This window comes from Aquarana catesbeiana, linkage group LG10 (assembly GCF_042186555.1).
Source record: "Aquarana catesbeiana isolate 2022-GZ linkage group LG10, ASM4218655v1, whole genome shotgun sequence".
NCBI lineage: Eukaryota > Metazoa > Chordata > Amphibia > Anura > Ranidae > Aquarana > Aquarana catesbeiana.
This window is the reverse complement of record NC_133333.1, coordinates 53,339,868-53,363,250: the sequence shown is the minus strand read 5'-3', so window position 1 is coordinate 53,363,250 and position 23,383 is coordinate 53,339,868. Positions and strand designations below refer to the sequence as shown.

Genomic DNA, 23,383 nt, shown 5'->3' with positions numbered 1-23,383 from the left:
GAATAATCCCTCGTGGTCTGAGAGAACGTGTAGTGCTGGCGGCTCATTTACATACAGAAAGGTTCTTGGAGAAGTGGAAGAAACAGTGCATAACCCATGGCCTGGAAGTTATGAAATTAATTGTGGAGGAAGAGAGGGAACAACTGCCCAATCTGCAGCAACAAATTGCAGAGAGCACTGCAAACTAGAGCCTTTTAAAAACAGCACTGATTTTGATAAATTTAATGAGGTCCTCAAGAAGGAAGTGGAAAAAACCCAAAAGAACTTAAGAATAACGAAACAAAATAAATTTAAGAGAGACCTAGACGACTGGGCTAGAGATGAGAGTTTTAATCTCACAATAAAATGAAGTCGATCACAACATTCAAAATATTCCACACGGTCAGGTAGTGAATCAGGGGGTCAAACATCAGGAAGTGAAGACGACTCATCACACACGGTCACTTTTTTAGAACAGGAAAGCCTGGAATCAGAGGAAGCCCCCCCTCCCAGGAGTATTCTGAAAGGAGGCAAACAAGGAATAATAGGGGGAGGAAGGAATCTAGGAAAAGGAGAACAGCCAATGCACGAAGCCAATGCATCGAAATTAGAACGCACGACCACCAGAAGTAAAAAACAACCCAAATAGACCCACTTATGTCAGAACACTCAAGAGACTGAGAATCTCAAGATTATCAATTTATCCTTATGATTTTCTTTCAGGTGTCTATCTATCTGCAAAAGATAATGATGATGGGTCTGAGTAAGAATGGTTGATGATGATGGTGGGTCTGAGTAAGAATGGTTGATGATGATGGGCCTGAGTAAGAATGGTTGATGATGATGATGATGATGGGTCTGAGTAAGAATGGTTGATGATGATGGGTCTGAGTAAGAAGGGTTGATGGTGATGATGGGTCTAAATAAGATGGGTTGATGATGATAATGGGTCTGAGTAAGAATGGTTGATGATGATGATGGGTCTGAGTAAGAATGGTTGATGATGGGTCTGAGTCAACCTCTAGACACTCCACTGTGCCCCTCCACCAGGGTCTAGGAGCTGACTGGGTACCCCGGCTGAGCTTCCTGCTAGTCAGATCCCTGAGAAGAAACAACACTCAGAGCTTACAATTCTTTAATGCAGTATCCATCCCAAGGCTGGGATTCCTAAGGCAACCTCAAGACTTAGTACCAGGTTCCTTGGTCCACACAGGTGCCCTGACGCCAGGGTGTTTTATCAAAACTGGACCCTCCCCATCCTGATTACTAGGGATGCTCCACATTTTACCTGCCACTCAGGTCTACCCAAGGCATAGGCATAGGTTATTCAACTTGGGTCTCAAAATACACCTGGGATCACCGAGATAACACCTTTGTCAGGAAAAGGTTCAGTTGGAACTCTGCCCTTCCCCAGAGGACCTGTACTGCTGGGGTTGTAATATCGGATGCTCTCATGTTCAAAGTGGGTATCTAGACCCCCCCAAACTTGGCACAACAGGATCCACTGCCTGCAAAAAGAACTCAGGACAGGCAACAGTAAGAAACTTAAAAGAAACAGACATCCCATTCAAGCCACATGACAATGGAAATTCAGAAGCCTCAGACACATCAGCAGGCGGTAGTTTAACTCAGTATGGCTGAGCAGCAAGTAGTGAATCAGCATGGCCTGGCCAGGCAGCAGGCCAGAAATCAGCATAGTCCAGCAGGGCAACAGACAGCCGGTCAACAGCAGGATGGCTTGGCAGTGGACCGTAGATCAGAGACAGGCCTGGCAACAAGCAGTGGGTCACCAGCAGCAGGCTTGGTAGAGGACAGCAGCACACCAGCTGCAGGCTTGACAGAGGATGGTAAGACACCAGCGGCAGGCCTGGCAGAGGACGGCAGGACACCAGCGGCAGGCTTGGCAGAGGACGGCAGGACACCAGTGGCAGGCTTGGCAGAGGACGGTAGGACACCAGCTGCAGGCTTGGCAGAGGACAACAGCACGCCAAAGGCATGGCTTGGCATAGGACAACAGGACAGCAGAGGCATGGCTTGGCACAGGACAACAGGACACCAGAGGCAGTCGAAGAAGAGGACAACAGGACACCAGAAGCAGGCTTGGCAGAGGATGGCAAGTCACCAGAGGCAGGCTTGGCAGAGGACGGTAGGACACCAGGACACCAGAGGCAGGCTTTGCAGAGGACGGAAGGACACCAGAGGCAGGCTTGGCAGAGGATGGAAGGACACAAAAGGCAGGCTTGGCAGAGGACGGCAGGACACCAAAGGCAGGCTTGGCAGAGGACAGCAGGACACCAGAGGCAGGTTTGGCAGAGGATGGCAGGACACCAGAAGCAGGCTTGGCAGAGGATGGCAGGACACCAGAGGCAGGCTTGGAAGAGGATGGCAGGACACCAGAGGCAGGCTTGGCAGAGGACTTCAGGACACCAGAGGCAAGCTGAACCTCACTGGCAAACACAGAGGCAGACTGAACCCCATCGGCAGGTATAGAGGCTGGTTGAACCCCATCGGCAGGCATAGAGGCTGGCTGAACCCCATCGGCAGGCATAGAGGCTGGCTGGACCCCATTAGCCGGCAGCAGTGAGGAGCACTGGACCCCATCAGCAGGCAGCATTAAGGAGGAATAGACCCCATTAGCAGGCAGCATAGGGGAGGGATGGACCCTATCAGCAGGCAGCAGGGAGGAAGAATGGATGCCATCAGCAGGCTGGACCTCAACAGCAGGCAGCATGGAATCAGGAATTAGCTGAATAATGGTTGAGGCAACAGTGGATAGTGGCAGGATTGTATGAGCAGGAGAAAACTTCTGTTTCTTTCTTGGCTTAGATACTGGAGTCCTGCAAGTAGTTGCATGGTGCTGACCAGAGTGTACTGCTGAGAGAAAAGTAGTAACAGTAGCGGGGAACACAGAGGAAAGCGTAACAGAAAAAGAAGAGGTCTGAGAGGTTGCTATGGGTAACGATATTGCAGGGGGTCCTTCAATGGATTACATGCAGAGGAAGTGTGGTTACTGATAGTAGGGTACTGATCTACAGGAGGTAACAGCTTAGTGGCAGCTGTGGTTGCTAAGAGTAACAAAGGAAGAGATTATTGATGTTTAGCGGCAGATCTGACTTTGTGTGGATCATCTAACACTGGGGATAGGATCTCTGACCAGGCTTGTAGCAGAGGCTGAACAGTTTGTCTTTTCCTTGCTCAAATTGCTCAATTAAACATTGCATAGCACTACAGTAATACAATCTAGCAACACCTGTAGTGAATAGGCTGAATACTGCTGGAAAAAAGACTGTACAATGTTTCAGCAGCCATCCCAAAAATCCAGCCTGAAACATAGTAAAAGGAGTGAAAACATCATGGCACTGAGAGGTAAATGGAAAACAATACTTCAGAACAGATGCAAACTAAAGGCTGGATTTCACTAAGCGCATATCTGCCCTCATCAACTAAAACATGTGCTGTCAGAATACTTCCCAACAGCTTTTCACATGTGTAATCTTGCAAAACCAGGCAGCAAAGATCTTAACCACCCAATGCCAATTCCACACGACAAATAACCTTCCCTCAAAGCATTTTGACAAAAGGGAAGCAGACACTCCAAGCAAATGGCACCCAGCTCCTGGGTGTAGCTGATCTGGTCTTTGTGTGCCTCAGTGTTATGTCAGGAGTCAGCAGAGGACATGACCAGATATACGTAGCTTAGACATCCCAAGTCTACCACGAGGTGCGGGAGCCTCCCGCATTTCGGGGGCGGCTCCCGGACACCCGCAAGTGCTGCCCGATATAGCTGCGAGGCTGATCCTGGATGGTCCCCTGGTTCACAGTCGGGGATGATCGGTGCAGCAGGAGAGACAGCTGTGAACACCGATCTCCCTGTATAACTGACATCCGCTTCTCCTTCTCTCCCTCCCAGGGCTCTTGGCTAAAAAGCTATACAGGGAGATCAGTGATCACAGCTGTCCCTCCTGCTGCACTGATCATCCCCGACTGTTCCCTGTAGCCTCCTCCAGCAGCCCCCCCCCCCCGTCCTTCTACCCACCCTGTTCTTCTCCCCCGTTCTTCTACGGAATCCATCCGTGTCCTTCACCTCCCGTTCTTCTCCAGCTCCCTGTCCTCCTCCGCCCCCTGTCCCCCACAGCTGGCTTCCCTCCTCTCCCGCCGGCTGTGGGAATCTGTCAGGATGGAGAGCGGAGGAAGGGACCGGTCCTTTATCGACCCTTTCCTTTTCTAAGCAGAGTAACCTGTGTGTCTCCTGTCCATTCATCTTCAATGCTGAGAAAGGGACTGGGGAATCTCCGATATCTCACCAAAGCCCCCCCCAACAGGGTTGTTAAAAAAATGCAAAAAATATTAAAAAATGAAATTGTTAACAAAAATTATAAAAATTTCAATTAAAAAAAATTATAAAATAAAAAACTACTGACACCACCCCCCTGCCCTACCAACACTGTCCACTGCCCCAACCCCCTCCCCCCAAAAAGCTTTTAATAAAAAAAAAATTGTAAACATAAAAACTACTGACACCATCCTCTGCCCTACTGACACCAACACCACCACATACTCCCCACCCCTTCCCCAGAAGCACTGTGAAAAAAATATTTAAAAAAAAAATTTAAAGAAAATAATAAACAACAAAATTGTAAAAAATAATAGAGAAAATGATAAAAAAAAAACTACTGACACACTGCTCTACTGACACTGTCCACTAACCCCACTCATTGTAAAAAACAAAAAATAAAAAAAATTAATTGTAAAAAAATTATAATAAAGAACTACTGACACCGTCCACTGCCCTACTGACACCATCCTGCACATACTACTTACCATTGTACACTCCACACTCCTCGCATGCACAATATACCCACCTATATACACTCCGCACTCCTCTCCTGCACATACTACCCACCGCCAAACACTCCACACTGTACATTCCCTATTTAACATTACAGGCAGTCCCCGAGTTACGAGCACCCAAGTTACGAACGACTCCTACTTACGAACGGCCTCAAATGCCGACCACGTGTGCTCCACGCTGGTCCTGGATACCTCCGGACACATCCCATACTGCAGTACTACATGTACTGCATGGCCAGAAGAGCCCCAGATAACATAACAAGGGCCTGGAACATCCCACATCCATGCAGAGGCGGACGTTGCACTTGAATGCAGTGTTCCACCTGGAAGTTACACTTACAAATGCAGTGTTGCGACTTACGAACAACTTCGACTTACGAACAAACCTACAGTCCCTATTGTGTTCATAACTCCTGTACTACAAGCCACCCATACGCACCCACAGGGCAGGCATACAGCAGAATATGGAAGCCCAAACAAAGGGGGGGGTACCAATCCCGCTGTACACCCTTGGGCGTCCGTACGGGGATCTAAGCCCGAAACTCCCCCCTTTGTTGGGGCTTCTATATTCTGCTGCATGCCTGCCCTGTGGGTGCGTATGGGTCACAGTATCCCGTAAATACCTCCCACACAGCCTACAGACACGCTCCATCTCCAGGCGGTATCTGCACTGCAGGTATGGGGTGGGGTCTCGTGGAGTGCGTCGGCGGTTTGATACTTCCGACTTCAGGGTCACTTTCTGTGCCTCCCGCACCCTCATTACAGCGTCCACGTTGGCGTCATTACGCTGTGACCATCACACGCCGTAATTTGGCGCCAACAGGGGGGGACATTTAAACCCATCATGGCGCTTGTCATGATGGGAGTCTCTGGGAGCTCGTGTGTCAATGGGCGGTTGTGACAGGTAACTTAAATGTTCTAGCTAGCAATATGCTAATTCCCTTAAATATGGATTAAAGCCTGTATATCATGGCTGAGCCCTTACTACTTTTACAATAGTATCTTCATCTCTCTTTTTCCTTTGCTGTTTTTTTTGATAGGTTTGATCTTGCAACTGCACTTTTTGGCTGTTGGCTGTGCTGGCTGATCACCCTTTTGTCTTCCTGTATATACCTTTACCGTCTGGCGGTTTATCATGACCGCTGGGCATTGAGGATTTTTGAAAAGTAGGTATCATTACCGGCCTCTGTAATATCTTCAATATAAGTGCAATTTACATGCAGCTATACTAATTTAAGGACAATCCTTTTATCCTGTCCATATGAGCTCCCAGCGAATACTCTACCTAAATTTTCTCTACTCTGGGGGTGAGTTCATGTTTAATTGAAGCCTGTTTTGAACATGCCCTCCCCCTGTTTAAATCCTATAAATTTTGGATACATGTTATGTGTTACAGGCACCATTGTGTGACTCTGGATAAAAATTACATCTCCCCCTATGGGAGATCTGGCCATTTTTGGGACCAAGGTGTGGATAAGCATTGCCAAATTACCTGTGAGCAACATCGTTTGAGTACACCCTCACGCCCCTCAAGGTATGAGAGGTGGAATCCCCCCCCCCCGTTTTTTTTGTCATATGTGTGTTGATAATTGATAACGAAAAAATATTTTGTATTAACTTTGTATTTTCTATTTTTTCTTCTCATACACCAAGAGCTGGAAGATTGTATGTTTTTATGGTTACTAAATAAAGCATTATGTCCCTTTCCTGATGAAGCCACATCGGCGAAACATGTTGAAAATTGTGGACATGATACCTATTTATACATATGTGATTACAGTCTGTTTCGCTGTCATTTAATAGGCAAATGTGTATGTACCTATGACTGTGTTATACACTGTATTTTTCACTTTTTATAAACTTTTTGAAATAAATAATTTAATTTTTAGATTCTAGCATGTTCATTCTCTATGTACCCTAAAAGTCCCCCATCTTCATTTTTTTCTGAACTCTAGGGATGTTGGTACTATACTATGTTAAGAGTCTTGGAACTGAACTCTGCCCATTTATTCAACTATACACACACACACACAAGACAGGGGAAAACTGAAGGAGCAGGGGGCAAGGCAGTGGGGTACTGGGTACAGGGCAGGGGCAAGAATGAATGGCAACAGAGTCTGGGAGCACGGCGTAGAGGGCAGGAGCCACCAAAATACTGAGGCGCCATGTGCTAGTGGGAGCAACCTTATATAGCCACCTAGCAGCTGAAACCAGGTGGGGCTGATCACTGAAACCTGCTGGAAGACACCTGCTGGTGGACACTGGAACTGCAGCAATCAGCCCTGAGAACCACCGCACCACCAGCAAATAAACCAGGTCCTGACAAATGGTCAATGATGATAGTTGATCAAAGTAAGAATGATTGATGATGATGGGTGTCTGAGTAAGAATGGTGGATGATAATGGTGGGTCTGAGTAAGAATGGTTGATGATGAGGTTGGGTCTGAGTAAGAATGGTGGACAATAATGGTGGGTCTGAGTAAGAATGCTTGATGATGATGGTGGGTCTGAAAGAGCAATGGTTGATGATGATAGTTGGTCAGAGTAAGAATGGTTAATGATGATGGTGGGTAAGAATGATTGATGTCCTTGGTAGGTCTAAGTAAGAGTGGTTGAGGGCCATGGTGGGTCTGAGTAAGAATGATTGATGTTCATTGTGAGTATGAGTAAGAATGGCTTGATTGAGGTAAGATTTACCATTGGGCAAAGTAGACGGCAGTGGCATAAGAGGCAGCTTTACCTCTTAGGTCATTTCATATACGTATTTATCGACTGCTACAATATTTTAAGCCATATTAGGATCAATAAACAAAGGAAATGTTCAGTTATCCTAGAAATGGGGCACAGATTTGGACAGCAATAGTTATATGGAATCCAGTCCTGAGTTTGATCCATGTGTTTTGAAATAATGGTCGGTATGTTGGAGTTTAAAGCCCATCTCCAGGTTTTGTGCCTCCCCTCTCTGCCTTGTGTCCCCCACTGGCTGCATGATTTTTTTTTCGTTTAAATACTTATCTTTTCCAAAGTCTTCAGACTGGTCACATGAAGCTGCAGGATCCTCTTCCTCTTCTCCAAGCTGGACGGTTCTCACTGACATAGATAGCAGTGGTGACATTATTATGTCAGCTCTGCTCTCTGCACTAGTTCACTGTAAATGAAAGTTGATACCCTTCATAGGCGGAGACATGACACTCTACACTCATGCTTAAGTGATGCTTAAAGCGAAGTTACACATAAAGTGGAACTTCTGCTTATCTGACTCCTCCCCCCCTCCAGTGCCACATTTGACACCTTTTGGGGGAGGGGGGAGCGGAAACCTGTTTTTTACAGGTGCCCTGTCCCCACTTCTGGGAGACCGGGCCGCAGTGAATTATGTCAGCAGCTCAGTCCCCCTCCTCCTCCCTCCCCTTCAGCTGGGCTAGTGAGAGAGCGCAGCGCGCTTCACGCATGCACAGTAGGGACCCGGTCATGAAGCCAAAAGGCTACACTGCCAGGTTCCCTTACCCGCAATGGCAGCACCCGACCAGCTGATGAAAACATCAGCTGCGGTGCCGACATCGCTGGACTCCAGGACAAGCAAGTGTCCTATTGTTAACAGTCAGCAGCTACAGTATGTGTAGCTGCTGACTTTTAATTTTTAAAGGGGAGGGCGGAACTCCGCTTTAAGCTTTTGGGTTGAATGGTTCTTCCCAAAAGACAGAGGACTTCTTGTGGCAAGGAAGGAGTACTGCAGGGGAAAGCTTTAAATTGAAGGTGAGCGTTGGTGCCTGAGCTACTTTTTGTTAACAATGCCTGAGTAACCTTTTTTAGGAAATAGACATGAAGCCTAGGGTTTGGCTTTAATAACTAAAAGCATTCTGTGAAATCTGTAGGAATTGGCACAGCATTTACAGTATGCCAAATGTGCACCCTGTATAATCATTTGGGGATGATTTATTAAAGGCAAATAGATTCAGCAAAGGTAATCAGCCCCATTGCTTACTGAATGAGGTGAATCTCCACTAACTTCCATCATTCAGTCATATGCAAGTAATTTTTTTTTCTATGCACGTGATTGGGTATTCTTTGCAAAGTGAAGCTTTACCACATACACATTCACTAAGCTCTGAAAATTGCCTCACTTGCAAATTGAATAGTGCATTTGCCTTTAGTAAATCAATCCCTTTATCTCTAAAAAGTAAAAAGAAAACCAATAAATATAAAGAGAAAGCACAATTGGTTCTGGAATGCACTGTATGCAAAGAAGGTCTTGTGTTATGCAGGGTTATGTGATGTTTTGTCATGGATAAGTAATGGATTTGACAATGTTTGTGTTAGGTCTGTTATTTATTTTTTTCTTCTTTTAGCTTGAGGATCCTATTATCTTGTCTGCTGTACCTATGAACAGCTGTGCAGCCATGACCTCCACCCTCCCCGCTCTTCACACAACCGAACAAACATTTCAGTATTTGTCTACAGACAGGGAGATACAGTGAACTGATTGGCAGTGAATACCACACGTGCATAGGGTCGCTGGCAAAAACATTATATTTTTGAGGGCTTCGTGCTCTGTAGAGACATCATTCAAGTAAAAAGCAATATTGATATTCAGTAGAAACACATCTGGTTAACCCTGACGGCTATACCTTATCACTATTTGGTCGCAGAAAACTTGAAAGCCAACTTTAGTCATAGAAAAAATTTTGCAGTCAAACATGTGGGCATGTATTCGGAACTCTAATCCAGGACACAATAATTTGCTTTATTAGTCATGGACATTTATGCGCAAGTGTTGATTTATCAGGGCAGTGACCCATCTATGATATTATTATGCCAACATTTTCAGTTTGTCTCATTGGCTTTTCCTACGTATATATACTATAGATTGTGATATATGGTTTAAGGTACAATTATACAGAGATAAACATGTAGGTTGCAGTTGATGACCTTCGTCTTAAAATGGTAGTTATCTGGTGGTCTCAATTGAGCCACCAAACCCTGACATAAAGTCGGACCCAAGTTAGGGCTCTTGATTTACATGTTTGTTTCTGATTAAGCTAAAAACTTTAAAGCCAGAATAAAAGCCAGGCAATTAAAGCTTTTTGAAGAAGTCAGCAATGGCAATCTACTGTATATGTTATAATCAACATGAGTTCTGGATTTTGGTGCTTTTTAAAATGGCAGCTGCTCTGATCTGCTTGAAACTAGCAAAAAAGGTGTCTGTTAGAGAATAATGCATATCAATACAAATGGTCCCTGACACACTTTCAATTTAGCCAGCAAAAAGCTAAACTGTTTTAACAACTCTGGTTAAACACAGAGGTTTTGATTGAACTGTAGACCATCAAGGCACCAAGCCACCTTGATTGCCCATAGATATCCTCTAATGGAGTGCTGAACTCCAGGAATGATCTCTATTGCATACTTACGTTGGTTCAGGTTGACCCAATGTAAGCATGCATGTTTCATACCTGGTGGGCTGCTGGGGAAGCTGAAAATTACTGGAGCAGCAAGCGATACTCCAGTGATAGCCACGATCCTGTGGGTCTTGCTTGTTTCTGTGCAAACGCCTTTCCCTCTGAACACAGATCACAGGGAGTCAGTCAAGAGCCCAGCACTGCCACCATTCATAGAATGCCCTGGATTTTATTTCAACAAATACAAGGTGTTCGATTATTGGATGAGGTGCAAATCATGACATCACCCTTCCTCTCCACTTCATCCAACCAGAGAACATTTTGTAGTAATTGAAAAAAACATGTTCTCTAAATTGTGACCATGTTGAATGTCTGACTCACTATGCTCGGTGTGCACAGGAGAATCCCTTTGTGCAGAACCCGAGCAGGACCCAGAAGATTGTGGTTAACACTGTGGTAGTGCCCACCACTACAGTAAAAAATACACTATTCCCAACGCACATGTACCTAAAAAATGGCTGTGGGCGTAAGTGGGTGTTGCAGTGACCACCAGCTGGGAACTGAAGATGTTGAAAGCGAGAAGTATGTCACCAGCACACTAAGGATCTCATTAATGGTTCCAAAGCTTTTTTTCAGTGATCACATCATAATTACAGAAGCAACATTTCAGAGCCACGCAGGACCCCTTCATCAGGCATGTGGAGGTCAGGTGCCTGATGAAGGTGCCCTGTGTGGTTCTGAGATATTGCTTCTGTAATTATCATGTGATCGCTGAATAACGTTTTGGGCCTGGTATGGAGATCCTTGGTGTGCTTGTGGCATATTTCTCACTACTACAATAATAGTCTGTTTCCCCAGTGGTCCCTCAGGAATGAGCTATGTATACTTACATTGTGCCAAGCTAGACCAATATAAGCATGCAATATAAATAATTTCTGGAGGTCAGCTTTAACAGGATAAACTGTTGCATATCTAAAGAAAATATATGTTGACGTGGATGAATTCATCATTTTTGGATTTTCTAGATTGTACAGTTTGATCTTCCTGAACGTTATTTCTTCTTAGCAATCAACAAGTAGCAAAACAAAGTCAGAAGCATACTTGAAAGGAAATAATGAAGGAAAGGTGACACAATCAAACAGCTTATTGGGTGGCCTTTGCCTCACTGTGTTTACTTATAACGTTGACTTTTTTCACCTTTCCTAGAAAGCAGCACCGCTCTCTGTCAGTCAGGTGATGCTGTGTCTGTCTCTGGTGTTTACGCTATGCGTAGGAGTCGCCAACGCTCGCTGTTCCAGACGTTCAAAGGAGATGCTGTGTGGCTCGGAGCTGGTGGACATGCTGCAATTCATTTGTGGGACCAGAGGCTTCTATGTCAGTATGTATTTCTTTAAAGGATGAATTCACTGAATATTATACTTTATATCCAATTATTCATGTTCAATAAGTATCCAGACCAATTTACTGAAAAATTCTACACATTTTTTTACCTCTTCTCGTATATTTCATATCATGATTTTTATTTTAGAATTGAGCAACTTTAACATGTGTACAGCCTTAGGGAGAGTTATAAGTAGTTAAATGTATCTAAATCCAAAAACAAAATGTAATATATTGCAGCTTGCCAATTCTCAGATGTGATAGCTGCATTTGTTTTATTGAATTGAGCTAATTTTCTTTTATTGTCACCTGATGATCTGTCCAGTAACACACTTCCCATCTCATGCACACACTGCTGCTCATAAACTGATGTTTTTGGGGCCTTTGGCGTTTTTAAATAAAAGTCAGCCAGCTCCCAAGTGTCATAGCAAGGCAACACTCCGACCCACTTGTCTATCCTGGCCTCCATATAACTGTTCGCAAACATTTATATACATAAGATTTAAATTTTTCCTCTGCACGTGGGTATAGGAAGGATTTATATCTGAAATAATGAATGTGACATATGTTACTAATTAGCCATGTCAACCCTATCAGAGATCATATAAATTTATAAACTTTATTATACAACCAACCACTTAAAAAACCCAAGCCTTTTCTGGCACTTTTTCTTTACAAGTTTAAATCAGTGTTTTTTGCTAGGAAATTACATATAACCCCCAAACATTATACAGTGTGTGTGTGTGTGTGTATATATATATATATATATATATATATATATATATATATATATATATATATATATATATATATATGTAAAATTATTTTTATTAGCAGAGACCCTAGGGAATAAAATGACGATCATTGCAATTTTTTATGTCACACGGTATTTGCGCATCGGTTCTTCAAACGCAATACATTTTAATGAATAAAAGAAAAACACGATATATACACCATTTTTTGTATAATATGAAAAATTATGTTACATTGAGTTAATAGGTACCCAACATGTCACACTTTAAAATTGCACACGCTCGTGCAATGGTGGCACACTATGGTACCTAAAAATCTCCATAGGCAACATTTTAAATACCTTATGACTTACAGAGAAGGTCTTGCACTAGAATTATTGCTCTCGCTCTAACATTTGCGGCGATACCTCACATGTATGGTGCGAATGCCGTTTAGATATGCGTGCATGACTTATGCATGCGTTCGCTTCTGGGAGTGAGCATGGAGGGATGGGGGCGATTTTAATTATTTTTTTCTTATTTATGTAATTTTTTACTTTTTATTTTTACACTGTCCCTATATTGTATTTTATTCACTTTTATGTAAACATCCCATGTAACAGGTCCTTTTTATGAAGAGATCTGGGGTCGGAAAGACCTTTACCTTTAAAAACAACAGCTCAAAAACATTTTTTGATCTTGTGCTTTAAAAAGAAAAAAAAACTGAACCGGAAGTAACATCATGACGTTGTTACGGTCTTCCATTGCCATAGACATCAAAGAGTAGATAGGCTTTGACCAGCCGGAATTCTGATTTTTAGAGTTCTAGAGTTTCTAGGGCAAGCCGACAGAAATGATAAGCCCGAGAGACACCAGTGAGCAGTGGGAGGGGGGCATCCCCTCCTGTTGCTTCTGAAACCATTCCAGCTGCTCATGATCCACTCATAGCGCTTTCAAGATAAGGCCAGCCGCTGGCTGAATAAAATACTAACGGGGTTATGGCTGATATCTTCAGCCATAATTCCGGTAAGCCAAATGCTGCTAAACTCTGCAAAACTCACTTAAACTGGTTTGAAAAATGTAGCTTAGGTGAGTTTTTAACTTTGATTTTCTCCTGTGTGCAAGAGACTTCACTTTGAATGAAGGAGCCATCCTTGGACAGCAGCAGTGTCAACCTGTGGGGAGGGAAGCTTTAGATGCACTAGCAAAGTTAGATATACTAATAAATTAGAGCTGAACTCCAGCTAACACTTTATAAGCAGTTACAGCAATAGTTAATTTCTTTTTTGAGGGGGTAAGAGATATTGGCCAGATCACCGGGTAAAAATTAAGGAAAAAAATAAAAATGAAAACTATTGCAGCTACCACGTTTAAGGATTGGTAAGTTGAAATACAGTACATTTTTGCTTTTGGGTTTACACATATTTTAAGAGATATAGTTAAAAGGCTAAGTTCACCTTTAGTAACATGTTACATGTTATACCCGTATTTAGGGTGTAACATGTTAACATACAGCACCCCGCCCCCCTCCCACTGTGATAGTGGGGAGGGGTTCTTCTCCCTGGCAGACAGCTGGTAGCTTTCATTGGCCTGTGACGGTGCTGATTAACTTGTTTACAGTCCATTCACTCATCCTGCAGCCCTGAAACTGACAGCCTGTACAGAGGTGTGGGCTCAGAGCTGTAGGAACACTGTGCAGGAGCCCAACATTACACCCCCAATCCAATCCACCAATCATGGGTGAAATGCTCTGCAGGCTCCTCAGAAAAAGTTATAAATGCAAATTTTTTTACCTCCAAAACATGTGTATAATGTGCATTTATTACTTTTTTTTTTTTTTTTTTTTTTTACAAAAGTTAAATTAGCCTTTAATGAAACACACAATGACTTAAACTAGAGATAGGCAAAGTGGAAAACTGTTCAATTTGTAAATCATGGGTCTGCCATGTGTGACAGAATATCCTTAATAAGTTATCACTATAGAATCATATTGGAATGTAATGGAATAAGGAAGTCTATTATGTCTACAGTATATTGTGGCACTTACATTATAGAGAAGGAACTTGCCCTATAACTCCCTGTGACCTGCAAAGTATGATTGCCATTGCCATGTTTGTTGACCAGAGATTATTCAGTGGGTGGAGAACCTGTTCTATCTAAGAATGCAGGCTTACTATTGGGTGGCCTGCTGCTCTTTATGGCTTGGAAGTGAACCAATAAGTGTGCCCTTGGACCACTTTACTAAGTGAATCAAAGAAAAGCAAAATTAAGCTTCCTGGAAAACCTCAGACTGGGGCATTCGGTTAATGCAAGTAAATTAGCCCATCTCTAAATTAAACTTCTGGATTCAGCTACAGCAGAAGTATCACTTTTGTGTGGACTGATTCAGGCATTTCTGCAGGATTATTTCATTTCCACATCAAGCTTTTGGTACAGACATCTTCACTGTGGGCATAACAAGATCCTATTTTGCTGTGCCTGCTGTGACATCATCTGCTGTACAATGCAGGAAGTCCAATGCATGTTCCTGTGTGTGATCAGATTATGGGTAATCTGTGGAATGGCAATTGTATGCCTCCCAGGCACAGTAATACAATGTTATATGTAGTTGAGGATTTACTATTTTCAAATTCATGAAGTTAGGTAATATTGCAAACTTCATCCAGTTTCTTAGGAAAAGTTGATTTTAGTTCAGTAAAGCCTAACTCCAGCCAAACAGCTAAACACACAGCTGAAACACCCATTTAGGAACTGCCAAAAAAAATGCACATAGGTTACGGGTGAAATCCACCTAAGACTTTTCCCTTCTGTAAGTTAACCCAAATAGCTCCCAAACCAATTTTTTACGTTTTTGGAATTAACAAAAATCCTTACTTTACCTTTCAGCCTATGTGGCACCTAAATAAAGCATACAAATGTCAGGTATATTCACTAAACAGATGTATTAAACCAAAAAAAAAACAAAAAAAACATTAATGGGCTAAAGGGTTAAATGGCTCTTCAAATTCATTACATTAAAGGGGATGTGAAGTATAGAGTTCCCAATTTTATTACTTGTTATTTTTTTAAACATTATTACAGATAAACCTGGATCAGCTCGGAGCAAATCCCGGCTCGGTATAGTGGAAGAATGTTGTTTCTGTGGCTGCAGTGTTTCCATATTAGACTCTTATTGCGCTGCTCCAATAACTAACACCACTGGCAAAGACGGTGAGTGTAACCTGACTATCTTACTTTAAAGAAATGTACTTTGATTTTTAGTGGCTTCTACAAAGGATAGAACATGAGATGTTGCAGCAGATTGATTGATTGCATACTCAGATATTTTACTTCCAGCAAATAAACTCTACCCCACTCTAAAACCAAATCCTCCCAGCTCTAGATTGTGTGTTGGGTGCATACACAAAGCTGTTCATGTTTGGATACATAGATGAAAAGAAGGAGCTCTCCACGCGCTAAAAATGCCACACACGGTTCCAGGTTATTGAGGCCGACAAGCAATACAAATATCCCCGTCTCTAAAGCACTTCACATGAAGGAGATGGGCATCTTTATAAGTAAGCTATTTTGAGTGAAACGCGTTCCTGTGGAGGTCCCATGGGTGGAGACTGTTGTGATGATTATGGGCCTCAAGAAACCAGAACTGTACGTGACATATTTTGTGTGTGGAGAGCTCCTTCTTTTCCTCAATAAATATTATTAATGACCGGATGGATAATTTGGTAATTTTATTCCAATGACGCAAAAATATACTATTGTCTAAACTCAGCAGAATAATGTACTACAGATCAATCTTAACAAAATGGCATCTTGGATGGTTAATCAGGATATTATTTAATGTTGATTAATGTGACCCTAAGAGGCTATTCACACTGGTCAGGCTCATTTGCAGTGTTTTTAAAGCATACACATTAACAGGTGTTAGGTTGCACAATAATGTGTGTTGTATTAAAGCAGCTCATTCTTTTGAATGGGATGTCTAAAGCACCACAAAAGACCAAAAATTGGATCTGTTCATTTGTCCTGGCACAATGCACCACAATGCATGGCAATGCTTTACCATGCGCTGCATTGTGGTGCAATGCAAAAATGTTGAGATGTGTTGAGGTGCAGTTCACAATAAATGGCACCACAGCACAACAGTACATATAACATGCATTACTAGTGTGATAGGGCACTAATGAAGCCTTAAGATGGACCTGGAAAAACTGGCTAAGAAAGGCTTAGTGCTAAATGCCAAGTGGTAGCTGCAAAAGTAAATAAAATGGTTGAAAACACTTGTAAGGTCACTGCTTAAATACAGAATGTAGTTTGGGGCACCACTCTGTAGGAAGGCCATAAAAGCCTTGGAAAGGGTACAAAAGCAAGCAATATTGAAGATGAAGGGTTCTTACTTAAAATGAAAGTTTAGAAAAACTAGGTTTGCTTACTTTGCAAAAAAAGTCTTACATCAGGGCTCTCCAAACTTTCTAAACAAAGGGCCAGTTCATTGTCCTTCAGACTTTAGGGGGCCTGATTGTGGTAAGCGGGAGTGGACATTTTTCCTGGCATCAGTGGGAGTAAACATCACCACATTTGGTATTTAGTGCCCCATTGTTGGTGTCATTGGGTGGAATAGTACCCCATCATTGGTATCTTTAGGAGAAATGGTGCCCCATTGTTGAAGTCACTTGGCAGAATAGTGTCTCATTTCAGTCGCAGGAATTGTGACCCAAGTGCCAGATAACGGAAAGCAAAGGGCCGCATGCTGTCCCCTGGCCACAGTTTGGAGACCACTGTCTTAGAATAATAATAATACATAATTCCAAGGTCAATATAAAGGTTTGGTGGGTTTACTTTTTATCCCAATGAGTGTATATAGGACAAGGGTTCACCAATATTAGGTTAAGTTAGGGAATATCCTATCACAGAATATAGTATTTAATCATAAACATGGTTTAAGTGATTCTCTTATAATAAAAGCATCCAACATTATAGTTGGTAGTAGTAGTTTTACGATGGTCTTTTTTTAATATAAAAAACTAGTCTAATTGAATAGTGGTATCCACAAGTAATTAATATTTCTCTAAGTGGCAAAAGTTGCCCATAGGGGCCCCATGGGTATTTGCTTGGTCTTCCTTTGGACCAAAACTGAACTTGGTGGACGTTTATCTTTTTTTCAACCTGAAAAACTATGTAACATAAAGGGCTTTTGAGCTTGCACCATAGTATTTTCAAAGAATATGAAGTGTGTCCTATCATATTGCATTTTAATGTGTATACTGAATTAAGTTGTAACAAGACTTAAAATTGCAAATGTAAAGTCCAATTTTATAGTATACTTTCTGACCAGAGCGGAAATTTTTTTTTAGATAACATTAGGGGTTTCTTTACATCACGGGACACAGAGCAGGCTATAATCATGACTATGTGTGTTATATGCCACCTATAGGTGAATGGACACTGGCAGATCAATCAAACAGAATGTCCTCCCCTATATAGCTCTTCCTACACAAGAAGTACTTAAGTTTTTTTGCCAGTGTCTGTAGGGTGGATGGTCACTGATGTGCTGCTTGTGCTCTTGGAGCATACTTGAAGGTCCAGAACAGTTCATCTGAGAATCATGGATAATCGGATCCATTCGAAAAGCTGTCATCCAAAATGGATGGTACCCGAGCCTCGCTGGATAAGGAGAAGAATCCTCTGGGTTTTGCCTGTAATGCAGCCTTACAGCTCTGGACCCTGCGTAATGGAACCCTGTGCAGTGTTTGTTCTGATCAAGGTGCTTTCCACAGATCCAGGGGAGTGGACCCGAGATGTACGGGGGGCCGAGTCCTTGAAGGTGTTTTTTGACATATCTTTCCATGATGGGTGAAGGCTAGACTCCCGTTATGATTCAGAGTCCTGCAGCCGGAATGGTAGTGTCAGTAGCTCAGGTTTGCAAGGCCTCTACATAGTTTTCGGTGTATGCATTTACAAAGTTTTACCAGGTGGATGCCAGTTTATTTCTTTGGGACATCCCACATAGTCATGATTATAGCCTGCTCTGTGTCCTGTGATTTACGATAAAGAAAATTAGATTTTTTCTACATACTTACCTGTAAAATCAATTTCTTGAAGTACATCACGGGACACAGAGGTCTCTCCCCTCTTTTTGGAATGTCATTGTCTGCTATAAAACCAAAGTACTTTCTGTATATGAGGGGTTATATAAGGCAGGGCTTCCTGTTTGTTTGACGTGCCAGTGTCTATTCACCTATAGGTGGCATATAACCCACATAGTCATGCTTATAGCCTGCTCCGTGTCCCGCGATGTCCATATTTGGATTTTTTTTCTTTGAGAAGTACCTGCTTTTAAGTAGCTATTTTAGTTAATGCATGTACATAATTATTTATTACAGAACAAAAATCATAGGAATGTTCCCAGGATCTGCAGAAAGTTATCTCTTGACTATGAAGCTGATTAAAGGATGATCAAAAAATCCAACCTAAGAGACTTTTTGGCTGCCGTGGAAATGTGCAATAATATTGGGATAAAACTGGGAAGAAAACCTCATCATACGAAGAGAAAATTCCCCTGAACCTGTGTGACCCTACATTAAAAAGCTGAGTTAACAACTAGCTGTGAAGGTATTAGTCAGGCGGATGGCCTTGCTGTGCTGTGACAACTGTAAAGCAGTTATTGGACAGCCCACATGCCCAATGCCATTATGTTATGTTCTGTACATTGTGGAACACACATGAAATTTTGAACTTAAGCTCCACTGTAAATTTATCCAATTCCTTGGTCACATTCAGCCACCCTATACACCCAATTCCCACCCAACTTATATCAAATGGACAATTTAAATGGAATTCATTCAATTACATTTTTCTATAAAAGCTTAATTGAATATTAATAAAATGTATGTCCAGCTAATGTACACAGAAAAATAGGAAGGTTTAAAAACCAACTTGGTACTTAGGTCTTCATTAATGACTTTCCAATATTTTTAAAGTTTGAGAGTTTTTTCTATTATTGTTTTCTGCCCAAATTGGTTATTTTTATAGATACTTTTTCCAGCAGAAACAGTCAATGCTGCCTGAATTTCTGTACTGATAATTTACTGTAATGAGAAAAAAAAAATCGTCATGGGGTGAGAGGAGTTTAATGGAGGGGGCAAGCAGTATTTTAAAGCAAATCTGTGCTTTGCCTGTGCAGTGCACAGCATTGGATATATTGTATAGGATAAGCGCACTTTACAACAAAGTGCACTTATCTTTTATCTGCTTTTCCCCGATCTAACCTAGACATGCCTATGCATTATACCTCCATCTGGACATGGCTCTATAGACGTCTATAAGGCTGTAATGCACAGGCTTAGCCAGGACACCAAGAACTTGCTGTTCTGAATATGAGAGAATGTAACTGTTGTATTTTTAAAGGGCAAGTCCACTTGAAACTTTTAATTTTTTTCAGGTTGCATCTGATAGGTTTCTTGGGAAAAAAAGGCTAAAAATGCTACTCAACACAACAACCTAGAATTTTCCTATAAAAACTAGGTGTATACTTAGTAGGTGATAGCAGTTTAAGGAATCTTAAAGAAAAGGAAAAGAGCTTATGTGCACTAACCCGAAACAACGTTTCAGGCTGTATAGCTTTCAGATTGCGGTTGACAAATGTATTTTATACACTGCTTAATGTACAAAGGTAAAGTGGCTCATTTAATAAGGCAGTGCAAAGAACAATCATGATGTGCAAAGTGTCGCCGTACATAGTAACCAATCAGGTGTCACCTTTTATAACCTTTGAAAATTGACGGTCGACAACATATTGGTTGCTGTGGCATTTCTTAGGGACCTCTGTACAAAAAAATCATATTGTTTTCCTCTTCATCCTAAATAGAACTTTATTCTTTTAGATGATTTTGCAAGCCTTATTTCCAGCTGTTCTTAAAGTGCTGAAATTAGGAGTTTGAATAGAGGTGCTGCAATAAAAAAATCAATGGTATTACATCAAAAAAGTATAAAAACTAGCAAAAATTTCCTTCTCCAGCTTACATTAGCAGAGAATGGTAGATTACACATTGTCCAAAGTGCTTTTTACTTGTTTATAGAGTGCAGATCTTTAGAAAAATAGAATTCATGGCGGTAAAAATAATGTAAAAGAAAGCCCTGACACTCAGGGTGCTATGGTATGTAAATTAAAATCCGCTCCAATAGTGAGAATCTGGGCCATCTCCTGTGTTTCGGTGTTGCCTCATGATTGCGATGGACAGCCTTACTGGCCAATATAGAGGCACAGGAAATAAGTTGGGCCAGTGCTAAGCTGAGGGAGTAGTAAATCTGCCCTGGATGCCTAGCATTAAATAGCTTAGATTTTTTTATAGTTTATTTTTCCATTAATACATTTGTTGAGGTTTTCTAATAAAAAAGCTTTGTACTGCCCTGATGTATAGTCTGGTACTTACCTACCCTACCAACCACTCAAATTTTGCACAAACCTCATTTGATCAGTGAATTGACACCATAATTCAAAGGACTTCTACTAGTTTACTTCTGGTGCTGGCAGAGTGTGCAGCAGAACCCCACACTTTGCGTTTTGTAAACTGGTAAGTTGTCCTCTGGACTACTTTTTTTTAACACTTCCCTGCAATTTACTGGGTGGACTGAGCAGTGGGGTCCAATCTGCCGAATCATCAGCACAACAGATTTTCCATTATACTCACATCTTTCTACGACAATTCTAGACAAAAATACAATTCTAATACACATGGCTTTTTTTCTCAGAGAAAAGGTGCAGGAACTCAACCATGCCCGCCAAACACATATACCTGCCAAATGGCATCAAATAGTAGCTCTTCCCTCTGCATACAACCCCTCCCTCCACTGCCCTCATTTTCTCCCCCTCCTTAAAAGCTCCACCATCTGTCATATGTCTTACCTTTGTTGCAATATTAAGCTGAAGCAACTATTCGGCTGTAGTACCTCCCAGCATACTATACTATACTACAGTCACTTGCAAGGGAGATCATGCAGTAGGAGCATCAACAACTGGTCACCAGGGAAAAAATGGAGACCACAGAGAGTGCAGCCTACCATACACACTCTCCTGCCCATGACTGCACTGAACCCTGGGCACCTGTTCTGTATCTCCCTTGTCCCTGTCCGGCACTCAGTGGGATCTGCGCAGGAGATCTGACCTGTGGGAGCTACTGGGAGATAAGCTATCACTTGTAAATGCAGAAGCTGGACTTCAGTGTTACCAAGTGATAGTGGTGAGCAGGGAGCAGCAGACCTGAGCCAGAGGTAGTGGAACTGAGTTCCCCCTAGTTCCTGCTGAAAAAAAGCCCTGCTAATATATAGGCAGATTATATCACATTTGTATTTCCGAAAACAATGCCCCCCTTGGTTAAAAAAAACAAAAACAAAAAACAAATAGTTTAAGGTGCTTTTAATAAAAACACAACGTGACCAATTGGAAATTAGATTTTAGGACTATAGAGGTAATGTAAAACTGACTTCTGATTGGATGACATGGGTTTTAGTACACCTTGGTTTTTTGCACTACTATACTGAATATGCCTATTAATGACCTATGGCATGAGTCCATTTGCTTTTGGAATAGCTTGGCTTTCTTGCTACAAACATGTTCAATTTGGAGAAAAAAAAAAATGCCTGTGAAATTGAGTCTTGGCTATCTAAGATGATCAGCTGTTTGCCGCTGTGCAAGTCTAAACCTTTCCAAAAGATGACTTCATATGATTTATTAATTTTTAGATATAATGCTGACATTTTATCTTGCGCCATGCTAATCACTGCTTGGTTTAGCTTTGTACAAACAAAATGTTTCACCTTCCAGAAAATGTTGGCATTTCAAACTGTTTGGAAAGAAATAAAATAAACAGTAATGTTACACAAGATATTGCAAAATATTTTCTGCTTCCTTTCTATTGGCGTCCTAAATCCCCAAATGACCTTATACGTGCTAAATCAAGTCTTTGGAGAAAAGATGAGCAAAACAAAAGAACTGTTTTCTATGTGCCCTGTTCACACCATGCATGTGCGGTGGTGTGCAGAAAAATGCAGATCAAGGGACATGGTGGGAACACGCTCTAAATCACAATTCCCACATCAAGCAGGTCCCAAGCATTCAAGTTTTTCAGTTAGCAAATCACACCACTTTCACACCGCGCATTTACTGTAACTGTTTAAGGCTGCGGTATGGGATTGAGTCCAGCAGTTCTAGTAACATTAAAGAGTAACTCCACTTTTGTTGAAAAAAAAACATTCCCCTCTGGGTGATATGTATGTACATTGCAAGGATTTGAACAAACTGTTGCAGATTCCTACCTTTTATTATTCAGAAGAAATCCCTGTGTGTTTGTGTCTATGTGGGAAAGTGAGTCTAATGGGAGTAGTTTCATAATTATCAATCAGCTGCAGCAGCTGCAGGGCACTAATGAGGAAAGCTGCTGAGCCTGCATCCCTTTAGATGTGATTTCCTATTGGGAGTATCTCATCAAAAAATTTAATTTTTGTTGCAGGGGATGCCTGAAATCTGACTTGTATCTTAGTGTAGACTTCTAGAAAAATCAGTGAGCCAATCACACAAGTAGGAAATTATGCTTCTGTAGACCTCCAGGTTGCCATATTGCATTGCATTTTCAGAAAATTAAAGTGGATGCAGATTGAAAAGGAAAGGTCATTTTTAATAACATTCAATCACAATATGACTTGTGTCGCAATTGTATACGCTATATTATTTTTTTCTTTATCTTCTATTTTTTTCCCCACGAAAGTGGAGTAACCCTTTAAATAAAGTGATTCTGCTGCGATTGGGGTATAACTGTGCACAGAACAGCAGGTCAATGGACAGCTGCTTTTGCATGACTTGTTTGATAATGTTTCCCTCTGCTTGGACTTCTATTGGGTTTTAGGGGTGGTCACTTCTCCGCCTTAAAGGGGTTGTAAAGGCAGAAGGTTTTTTCATTTTAATGCATTATATACATTAGGGTAAAAAGCCTTCTGTGTGCAGCAGCGCCCCTAACACTTACCTGAGGTCCCTCTCTGTCCACCGATGTCCCC

The 23,383-nt window shown here is 41.9% G+C and overlaps 1 protein-coding gene across 1 annotated transcript in view; it reads left to right on the top strand.

Moving 5' to 3' along the window:
* LOC141110690 (insulin-like growth factor 3.L) overlaps positions 1 to 22,218 on the top strand; it is a 65,518-nt gene extending 43,300 nt beyond the window's left edge. The window contains exons 2-4 of the mRNA XM_073602188.1: positions 11,433 to 11,604; positions 15,419 to 15,547; positions 18,718 to 22,218. Of these exons, the coding sequence (XP_073458289.1) occupies positions 11,433 to 11,604; positions 15,419 to 15,547; positions 18,718 to 18,731 (315 nt within the window). The 3' untranslated portion in view covers positions 18,732 to 22,218. The remainder of the gene's footprint in view (positions 1 to 11,432; positions 11,605 to 15,418; positions 15,548 to 18,717) is intronic.
* The last annotated feature ends 1,165 nt before the right edge of the window (positions 22,219 to 23,383 follow it).